Below are 11033 nucleotides of genomic sequence, written 5' to 3'. Positions count from 1 at the left end.
TTGTCATGATATTATTATGTTTCAGTAAGACCCATGCAGCCCAGAGTCAGCCATCACAATATGTCTGTTCGATTATTTCTCTCTTAGATCTCTGTTTTTATTTTTAAGGCCGCCCAGGAAAAGGGGGACCTTCAGCGTGAAGGTGATGATTTGGATGCAAAGATCCGCAAAGCTGAAAAAGAAGTCATAGCCCTGCAAAATACCATGCACGTGCTTAATAACTGCAACAGCAATTACCGGAACTCTTTTAAAACAGTGACAGAGACAAGTATGTAAAATGAACGTTGTTATTACTTGTGTATTAGAGATTAAAGCATAAACCAGGGACACTGGAGTGAAGCAATGATACTAAAGGGCTGTACTTACTGAATAAATTAGCTACAGAACGCACTAATAGTAGCAGCAGAAAGAATAATTTTGAATGTTGCTGTCAGTTCACCAGGGCAGAGTACGTACAGGAAAAAGATGCTATTAAAGTTCAAGTTTTTTATTTTTATGCAAATTCTTAAGCCTAAGTAAGGGTTGTGAAAACTCTCAAGTACAGCAGAACCACAGTCGGAAGGCATAAAGTGTTGTAGAGAGACTGCACAAAGTGCCTCCACTGAATGCCCATTCATCAGTCATAGGAGGAATGGCCAGTAGGGTCTGCAAGTACTTGAATCCAGAGGCAGCACAGCAAGGCATAGTGGTTGTGAGAGGCAGGTCCCTTATCGACTGTATTGTTTGTTTCCTGTTTTTATTATAGGGCAGTGCTGTTATCTGGTAAAAAGGTGAGTTGAGGCTTGTGCCACTCTTGTGTTGCGTAGACAACTTTAAACAAGTTGAATCGCCACTGTACAGTTTGTGGAATCCTGTGGGACTTTGTTGTTTGCCTTTTGTTGAGAACTCATTGCAAATTTACAGCTTTCACAAGCTGCTTTTACAATGTCTTCTTTGTTTAGTCTTATTTGTGCATCATTATTGTCAACGATATCAATAACTGTGTGAAGACAGGGCTAGTTGTTTAACTTTTGCGCCCTCTGCTGGCTTTACAGCAATGGATCTTAAATCCTTATCCTTGATAAACCATCACTTTTTTCCTTGTTTTTAGGTGACTAGTTTGTGGAGTATTCCCTGTAATTTTTTATAATCAAAGCAGGTACTGTGGGCACTTTAGGACATAGACTTCCTGTAAAGACGTCCTTTTTGGTTGTTCTTTTAACATTTCATATATACATTTTATAGTACATCAAATATAGTACAGTATTTATTTTTTAGTTATATAGTTGAGTAACAAAATTGTAAGTCTCCTAAAATACCTGTGGTAATAATTCTACTGGAAAGTTCTGGAGGCATCTCAGAAGCACTGTAGACAATATTACAATGTTTAAGGCTCCCCCTTGCCCTGGTAGATGCTTTAATCAATGACCTAAATAATCAAAGAGTTTAAAGTGTTTCATAGGGTGCTTCAACTTTGTATCACCACTATACTTTCTTTTTTGAATTACAAATACATCTATTGTTCAGCAATTGATCACTGCAACATCAGGCATGTGAGTTGCTAAATGTACTGCCCAGTTTAGTATAATGCACAGTTGCAGATCCTCAAGGCCGCCTGGCAGAAGACTTTTGTTACCCTATATATGGCCATAAATGATGTCTCTGTGTATTGTACCTGAATACATTTTGGTGCACTTACTTTTAAATGCAGCAATAGCCTGTCTTTGGGATGAAAATCTAATATCCTAAACATGTTAGTGTGCACACCTTATACAATGTTTAAACTCTAACGCTGAGTGTTTGATATTGTAGGTGAGGAGTACAAAGAAAAGCTGCAATTAGAAGAAGAAAAAAGAGCTGCTGATGAAAAATACAGATACAAGCGAAGACAGATCAAGGAGCTTCAAGAAGACCTTCAGGTAACGGGCACACGAGATTGCCATTTGTATAGGTGAAGCCATCGTTTTCCTTGGTGCAGCCAATTTTTTCTCCCTCATGGATTAAGAAGCATTCTGGGAATATTTTTTCCTCACTCTCCTCTGTGAATTTTCTGCACCCCCTTTCCTACTGCTAATGGACAATAGATAAAATTTTCAAAAGTGTTAAAAACTCATAGAAAAGCCCAAGTCCCACTTTCAAAATGACATAGGCACTTACAAACTTAGGTGTCATTGATTTTCAATACAACTTAAGCTCTCAGATCATTTAGGTACCTCTTTAAATTTAACCCAGGATTTGTCATTCTTACTACATATGAAGTCTACACATACGTAAACTACAGATAGTGATTTATGTAGTTATTCATCCATTATCCGGCCACCCTGGTAGCAATTGGTGTGGTTTAATTAGGCTGCATCTTTATTCACTTAAAATACCTGGGAGTACCTGGCAATAGACTGTATAGTGAAGATCAACCTTTCCTTAGTCATTTCCATGTAATCCCCAACCTAGTCCCAGTCATCTCATAGCTGGGACCCCACAACCCTTCCCTTATGTGAGGTAAAAAGGAGCTGTAAAAGGAGGGGGCTGGCTCCCTGCTGTATGCGATGTAGGCGCTCCAAACTCCAGTTCCTCAGCTCCCTTAACAGATGCTTTCTTTCAAATTCTCTTCAGATCCACTTTATCTGATAACCATATTCCTTCCATAATGAGTACCTGCACTGGACATCTCCCATGAGTTTTTTGTACTAAGTTATGATACTATAATCTATCTCCCCTGCCCTACCCCACCAGTTCCCAGACCTGCTGCGGGGAAGCTGGATGCCTTCTGCACTGGACATCTGCCACAAAGAGGTGCCAGCAATTTAGTTTGGCTGCTTCCCATTTCCCAACGCATTCGCACATATTTACAGAGTCCTTCATTGGACAAAAATATGTCCTCACCCCCCACCCCTTTACATCTTCCCAAATTGTTTGCTAGCATGAACAATAATTGCACATGGTGCCTACTCCCAGGCCATCACAGCACATTCCACCTTCAGAATCTAGGCACAGCTGTGAACCTCCAGATGACTGAAAAGCCTGCTTATTTGCCCAGTATAAAATACTGTCCCACAGATACACAGCATTAGTCACTTGGCCCATTTGCTTGGTTCTGAAATTGGAAACACAGGAAAATTAGCCCTGATTCTCTACATGGGGTCTTATGTACAGCTTGTATGCATTTGAGTGCCACTGCCTAATTGCCTGAATTGCTGTGGCCTCCTAGCCCTAGTCAGGCTGCAGCTGTTGTGATTCCAATCCAGAATAAGTGGGAACACACTTCATGTTCCGGGAGCTCCCACTTTGTGAGCCCCATTCTGAAAACGTAACAAATTGATATGTTGTGAGGGGCCTGCCATCCCCATGACTGAGTCCTTAATGCCCCTGCTGGGCAAATCCTAATCGTACCACCCTCCGATAGCATTATGGACTCCCCTGGCCCCCCGTCTATTTTTGAGACCCTTAGTGTCAAGAGGACAGATCACTCCTCCACACCAAAGCTCTTCGCAAAGTATCCCTCCCTGACCCAGTCACTAGTTTACCGACCCTAAAAGCTAAAAAAAAAGAAACCCAAAAGTGATCAGGAATGCTGCCTTGAATAAGGCTGCCTCCTGTTTGCTTCTACATATTTGGTTGAGAATGTGCCACAAATCCGTAAGTGTCTGAACACTAATGGAGATCCTCAGAAGGACCTGCCTTACGACTACTCAACTAAAAATTTTTGGACTAAGACCCTGCTAGATGGATTCATGTAATCTCACAGCCTACTGGCAAACATAAGACAAGAAAAGCAACTAGTGGACATATGACACTGGCCCATGGCTTGCCACCAACACCATGTACTGAAATATCTGGGCCTCTGGAATTGACCATAGCATAGACAGGGCCAGCGTTCTATGAAATTGTTAAACCTGTGCTCTTACACCCTAAATGTTTGCAGCACTGCTGATATTTGTACCACCTCGAGTAGGGATGTAAAAGGTTAAATGGTTAACCGGTAAGCACGAGGCTTACTGTAAACCAGACCTTAACCATTTACCCTGGCGGCTGGCAAGCCACGTTGGGCTGGCAGGCCAGAAGAATCCTAGCGCCGGCCGCAGTAGCCCCAGGCCCTCAGGATCCCAGCCCCAGCCGCTCCACCTGAGTGACTTCAGTTAACTGATATTTTAATCATTTAACTGGTTCACTTTTTTAACTGATATTTACATCCCTACTTGAGAGCCCTCATATGCCAAGGTTCCAAACTAGCTGTGCTTTCCCCCACCCCTAATCACAAGTGCTCCCACGCTGTGGGGCATGAGAGTACAACCAACAGCCCCTGACTGCTATGCAGTATGGAGAAGTCCAGGTACCCTCCCTCTCTGTTCCCCCATTCCTGCAAGGGGCCAACCACTCATTATGGCCTGGTATGGGAAGCAGTCAACCCTGGCCAGCCCCTACAAGGAGACATTTCTTTTTCCTCTTCTGGCTCAGGCTGTTGCGGATTACCCCTCCTCCCACACCCATTCCCACATGTGAATGGGAGAGAGAGACTTCAGCTAGGTCCGCAACCCCGATCCCTTAAGGGGGTCACCCTTAACCCCCCCCTCCGACAAGGGGAAAACCTGGCTTTGGGGTGCTGCTTCTGCCCCTTCTGACTCATCCTCATAGGGACCCATTGGTCACTGAGGCTTCTGGAGACCTCCAGTGCCACATGGTGGAGCCCTGCAGTCCCATGTAAGTAGGAGGCAGAGAAGCTTGATGCAGTTACAGCAGCTGCTGTTGGGTGATTGAAAGCCTGGTGTCCCCTCCTTATTGCTCAAGGGTGTTTCTCCTCTGCCTCCCAGAACCTGGCTTTGCACCCCCTTCACCACACCTGCCTGGGAGTATGCGATCTCTGCACTCTTCCCCTTTTGTGGTTTGGGGCATCTTTCCTTCCAAGCATGTCGACTAAAGGCCCCATCTGATGCTCCAGCCTGCTTACTTTTGCTGCTGTGAGCCTCATCCATGTAAAGAAGGGCATCTCTGAGGCTACATGGGCTATAAGTACCCCACCCTTCCAGTCAGCAGGAAGGGCCATACCTCCCATACCCACACCTGATCCAGCTGCTTCCTGCTCTTCCCTGTAAGCTTTCTCCCCACTTATCCCTCTGCCCCATTATAGGGAAGCCCTTAAAAAGAGACAGTAACCTCCTTTCTTCCAACCAGCTGGACAAGGACTCCATCCCTTTGAGCTTGCGTTAAGCATGTTATGTACAGCTGATTAACGGATCATGCAAGTAAGACAACTGATTGTAGGGGTTGTCTGATCATAGTTCTAACACATTTTAAGGATGGAGACTCTAGTTAGAGGTTCAGATTTTTAAAATTGACAGTCAATGGAATTTTGACTCCTAAATCAGGTGTCACAACAGAGAGGTGAAACCCTTAAACAGCTTTAAAAATCTGAACCACAAGCAACAAGAGTAAGAAATTCTGAGTTGTGATCAAGAGCCTAATACAAAATGTTAAGTGCAATAAACTATTGAAAAGGTGTTGATCACTGTATTTACTACTTAACATTCACATACTTTTTAAACTAATAAGATTGTTCTTTGATGTTCAGGTTTGATCTGTACTTATTCTTTCAGAGTATGGAAAACACTTTAGAAATCATGATAAAAGAGGAGGCTGTCTACCAAGAAAAAACAAATCAGAAGCAAGCTCAGGTTTTGCAGCTGAACAAAGAAATAGATCAACAGAAGCCAAAGTTAGAAAGAGTCATGACACAGGTTGGTTTAATAAACAGGTGACAACTCTTATTTTATTGGTTTGAGTTATAGCTGGAGTATAGTAAAAATGCAACAAACTTAAATTGTAAGTCTGTTACTAATAGTGTTTGGCCTTTCATAAAAAGGTATTTAAACTTTCACAATATTAAATTTCGTTAAATTATATTTACCTGTTACTTTATGCCAAAAGTGTTTCAGACTATCCAAAGAAGTCCGATCTTTAAAGAAAAGTAAAACGAAAACACAGGAGGAAGAAGACATTGACCTCCGTGAGCTGAAAGACTATAGCAGAACCATTGACAAAGTGTTGGTTGATGTATTAGAAGCAAACCCTGATTTAACTCAACCCTTTCAAACATACTTCCAACAGGTAGCATCTCTAGTTGACTTTAACTGTTATTGAAAATGCTGACACTGTTATATATAGTAAAATTGGTAGTGTTTGCGTCATATCCCACTTGCAAAGACCAATAGTAGATCTCTTTTCTCTTCTAGTCCTGTTTAGAACTTCCTACAGCTGCTTCCATAGGTAGTCATTACAGTTCTAGATCATCTTCACAAAGCTCTGTGGCCTCTATCAGGTGAGTGTTAAAAAAAAAAAAAGTTAATAATGTACATGGTTATTCCTTGTACAGTAACTCCTCACTTAAAGTCGTCCCGGTTAATGTTTCGTTGTTACATTGCTGATCAATTAGGCAACATGCTCGTTTAAAGTTGTGCAATGCTCCCTTCTAATGGCGTTTGGCAGCCCCCTGCTTTGTCTACTGCTTGCAGGAAGAGCAGTCTGTTGCAGCTAGCTGGTGGGGGCTTGGAATCAGGGTGGACCAGCAGCCCCCCGCTCCCCTAAGTTACCTGTGCAACAGTTGCCCAGCAGGCTAGCAACTGCAGCTGTCCCTCCCCCCATGGCCATGTGCTGCTCCTGCTCTCTGCCTTGGAGCTGGTCCCCTAGACTCCTGCTTGCTGTGCGGGGGGAGAGGAGAGGAAGGGGGGGCTAACGTCAGGGTGTCTCCCTTCCCCCTGCTCCTGCACCCCGCTTACCCCATCTTCCATAGAGCAAGGAGGACACACCAGGGCTCAGGATGGAGGGAGCTTGCAGCAGCTGCGGTCTCAGCATGCTGATCTAATTAACAAGGCAGTGTACTTAAAGGGGAAATGCATGTATCTCCATCATTCCTGCTGCCTTGTAGAGTGAGAGAGTTAACCCCTGAGGGCTCAGCCAATTGCTAGTTCATCATTTAGCAGTAAGGGAAATATCCCACCCTCTGACCTCCTCCACCTCAACCAAGCTTCACAATCATCATCACTGTGTACAGTATTAAATTGTTTAAAACTTATTGTGTGTGTATTAGTCTTTTGTCTGGTGAAAAAAATCTCTCGGGAACCTAACCCCCTCATTTACATTAATTCCTATGGGGAAACTGGATTCGCTTAACATTGTTTCGCTTAAAGTTGCATTTTTTAGGAACATAACTACAACGTTAAGTGAGGAGTTACTGTACTCCCACACCCTGATTTCTTGTTTTGTCCCTTCTTGTTCATCTCCGTTGGCTAGGAAAAGCTTCACTATAGATTCTCCTCAAGTCTTCTGTTAGATTCTCCTAGCAAACACAACCTATGTCACTTAAGACAGAGGTACAGGACTTGTCCACATATCTAGTCTAGCCTCGTCCATTCCACTTCAAATCAGGAGAGTTTCAGACTTTCCTGGTAGCAGTGCTCTGAAATTGCTTATTCATTTTTCCCAGTCCTCCCATTCCTACTTTGCTCTTTCAGTGGAGCACAGTTCACTTTTAGATTTCAAATTGATTGAGGACCCAGCTTTTCTCCTTGCAGTTGGGATTATTGCACCTGCAGTCTTCTGGACTACTAGTCTTAAACTCAGTTCCCTTTCCCATTACATATAAAGATTTTTTATTTTAAAAAAGCTTGTTCTAGGGGCTAACTAATAAACCAAAGTACCTTCTCTTCTGTTACAAAGGAAATGTACTCTACCTGCAATGTTACAAATATTCTGGCTTGAGTCAAGTCTTCAGCTATGACCAGACCACTTTCTTCTAGGTGTCTTTGGCCAGTAGTACAAGATCCTAGATGAGGATTTCTAGAGTATCAGGAAAAAGAACAGGAGTACTTGTGGCACCTTAGAGACTAACCAGTTTATTTGAGCATAAGCTTTCATGGGCTACAGCCCACTTCATTGGATGCATGCAGTGGAAAATACAGTGGGAAGATATATATACACACAGAGGACATGAAAAAATGGGTGCAAGTGAATAAGCCTCTGATATGATGATGCACTGCACTTCTACCAAGGTGATGTATGCCAGCAATGCCCCTCTGCCATGTACACTGGCCAAACTGGACAGTCTCCATTGCAAAAGAATAAATGGACACAAATCAGACATCAAGAATTCTAACATTCAAAAACCAGTCGGAGAACACATCAGCCTCCCTGGTCACTTGATTACAGACCTCAAGATCGCAATACTCCAACAAAAAAACTTCAAACACAGATTCCAACGAGAAACTGCCGAATTAGAATTAATTTGCAAACTGGACACCATTAGGATGGGTCGTTACACAAAGTAAAACCTATTTCCCCATGCTAATTTTTCCCCTACTGTTACTCACACCTTCTTGTCAACTGTTGGAAATGGGCCATCCTGATTACCACTACAAAAGTTTTTTTCTCCTGCTGATAATAGCCCACTTTAATTGATCACTCTCATTATAGTTTGTATGGCAATATCCATTTTTTCACATCCTCTGCGTATATATCTTCCTACTGTATTTTCCACTGCATGCATCCAGTGAAGTGGGTTTTAGCCCACGAAAGCTTATGCTCAAATAAATTGGTTAGTCTCTAAGCTGCCACAGTACTCCTTGTTCTTTTTGCTGATACAGACCAACTCGGCTACGACTCTGAAGCCTGTCACCACGTAGAGTAGCAGGGGCAAACATTAAACATCTTGCCCACATAGTCTGAAGAAGCTAGTTCCTTCCTTGCTCAGTTTCTCCCTCCCCCGATCACTGTTACCCCAGTTTGACTGTTACTAGGAATCAGACTCCAAACTTTTAAGATCATACATGCATATGCTATTAACACACTGTAAGATGAGGTGCATTAGTCTTACAAAGTGCTCAGGTGATCACTTAACTTGTACTATCAACTACACTCTTTTCCCTTTCTAATCAAGAAGGTTTTGTCTACATTCTAACTTTATGATAACTTTGTTTTGCCTTTTAGATCAACCAGGAGCACCATGGGTTCAACTTCTGGCCAACCATCCCCACTTAAAATTATAGATCTGAGTTTATCGTTCGGTTCACCGGCAGCAACAGCAAGTGCTGGTTCACGGCCTTCCAGTGCAGCTAGTAGCTCCAGTAGTCTTCATAGCAGAAAGAGCCTGAAATAATATTTCGAACTCCACTACAGCTGACTCACATCACACTAGTGCTTCTGAATTGGTAAAATTGCTTTAATGCACATTTCCTTATTTAGAAAGATCTTCTGTTTGTTAGAAACATTTACTAGACTGAAGTATATATTTTAATTTAGTGGCTAAGAAAATGTATGTTGTAAACAAACTGTGTCAAATGATCAAATTGGCAGAAAGACTGTTTAACAAATAAAACTTTAAATGAAATTGTGTCTAACTTGTTTAATTCCTGCTGTTATGACTAAAGGACTTTTGGGAAATCCTCAAAATGTCAGTGATTTAAATTCTTACTTGGCACGAGATCAGTATATATTTCTAGGGACACGTAACTAGTCTTCCTACTTTCCCCTCTAACACATCACTGATTACAGTAAGTTGAACACCCTCTGCAATGCAGATTTATGATCATGTCATGGTCAAAGAAAACAGTCTTCAAGTAAGTATTATATCTTAATGTTAGCTAATTACAAGTAGACTAGATTTCTTCTTCTTGCAAAATTTGGGAGGAAGGTGGGGGAAAATGAATTTGTGAATAAAGCCAACTTTCAAAGTTTCCACTATTTCATTAAATATAATCCGTCACACAACAAATGGGTTATATTTGAAACTTTGTTAAAACTCTGGAATAAGTTATACCATTTTTCTTCCTCCAAATGACAATATAATCATGACACACAAGGTGGGTGAGGTACAGTAACTCACTTAAAGTTGTCCCGGTTAACGTTGTTTCGTTGCTGATCAATCAGAGATCATGCTCCTTTAAAGTTGTGAAATGCTCCCTTATAACGTTGTTTGGCAGCTGCCTGTTTTGGCCGCTGCTTGCAGAAAGAGCAGCCGGTTGAAGCTAGCTGGTGGGGGCTTGGAAGCAGGGTGGACCGGCAGCCCCCCACTCCCCTAAGTTACCTGTGCAGCAGCCACCCAGCAGGCTATCAATTGCCGGCAGTTCATCTGTCCCTCCCCCGACTGCCATGTGCTGCTCTTGTCTGCCTTAGAGCTGCTCCCGGGAGCCTCCTGCTTGCTGTGCGGGGGAGAAGAGGGGCTAATGTCAGGGTGTCCCCATCCCCCCTGCTCATCCCCCGCTTACTCTATAGAGCAGGGAGGACACAACAGGGCTCAGGACCGAGGGAGATTGCCACAGCAGCTGCTGTGGCACCGCTATGGGCACCTGCATGGCCCCACAATATGCCAATATTTTTATGGCCGACCTGGAACAACGCTTCCTCAGCTCTCGTCCACTCACGCCCCTTCTCTACTTACGCTACATTGATGACATCATCATCTGGACCCACGGGAAGGAGACCCTGGAAAAATTCCACCACAATTTCAACAGCTTCCACCCCACCATCAACCTCAGCCGGGACCAATCTACACGGGAGGTCCACTTCCTAGACACCACGGTGCAAATAAGTGATGGTCACATTTACCACCACCCTATACTGAAAACCTACCGACCGCTATGCCTACCTTCATGCCTCCAGCTTCCATCCTGGGCACACCGCGCGATCCATTGTCTACAGCCAAGCACTGAGGTACAACCGCATCTGCTCTAACCCCTCAGACAGAAACCAACACCTACAAAATCTCCACCAAGCATTCTCAAAACTACAATACCCGCAAGAGGAAATAAGGAAACAGATCAACAGAGCCAGACGTGTACCCAGAAGCCTCCTACTGCAAGACAAACCCAAGAAAGAAACCAACAGGACTCCACGGCCATCACATACAGTTCCCAGCTAAAACCCCTCCAACGCATCATCAGAGATCTACAACCCATCCTGGACAATGATCCCACACATTCAAAGGCCTTGGGTGGCAGGCCAGCCCTCACCCACAGACAACCTGCCAACCTGAGGCATATTCTCACCAGTAACTGCACACCGCATCG

General features: G+C 43.4%; 1 protein-coding gene across 1 annotated transcript in view; it reads left to right on the top strand.

The window, feature by feature from the left end:
• CCDC39 (coiled-coil domain containing 39) overlaps positions 1-10550 on the top strand; it is a 32850-nt gene extending 22300 nt beyond the window's left edge. Inside the window, exons 15-20 of the mRNA XM_050965850.1 lie at positions 109-268; positions 1792-1898; positions 5571-5711; positions 5902-6081; positions 6207-6292; positions 8956-10550. Of these exons, the coding sequence (XP_050821807.1) occupies positions 109-268; positions 1792-1898; positions 5571-5711; positions 5902-6081; positions 6207-6292; positions 8956-9124 (843 nt within the window). The 3' untranslated portion in view covers positions 9125-10550. The remainder of the gene's footprint in view (positions 1-108; positions 269-1791; positions 1899-5570; positions 5712-5901; positions 6082-6206; positions 6293-8955) is intronic.
• The last annotated feature ends 483 nt before the right edge of the window (positions 10551-11033 follow it).

This window comes from Gopherus flavomarginatus, chromosome 8 (assembly GCF_025201925.1).
Source record: "Gopherus flavomarginatus isolate rGopFla2 chromosome 8, rGopFla2.mat.asm, whole genome shotgun sequence".
In the NCBI taxonomy this organism is placed as follows: domain Eukaryota; kingdom Metazoa; phylum Chordata; order Testudines; family Testudinidae; genus Gopherus; species Gopherus flavomarginatus.
Note: the sequence above shows the minus strand (reverse complement) of the source record. Positions and strands in the feature narration are given on the sequence as shown.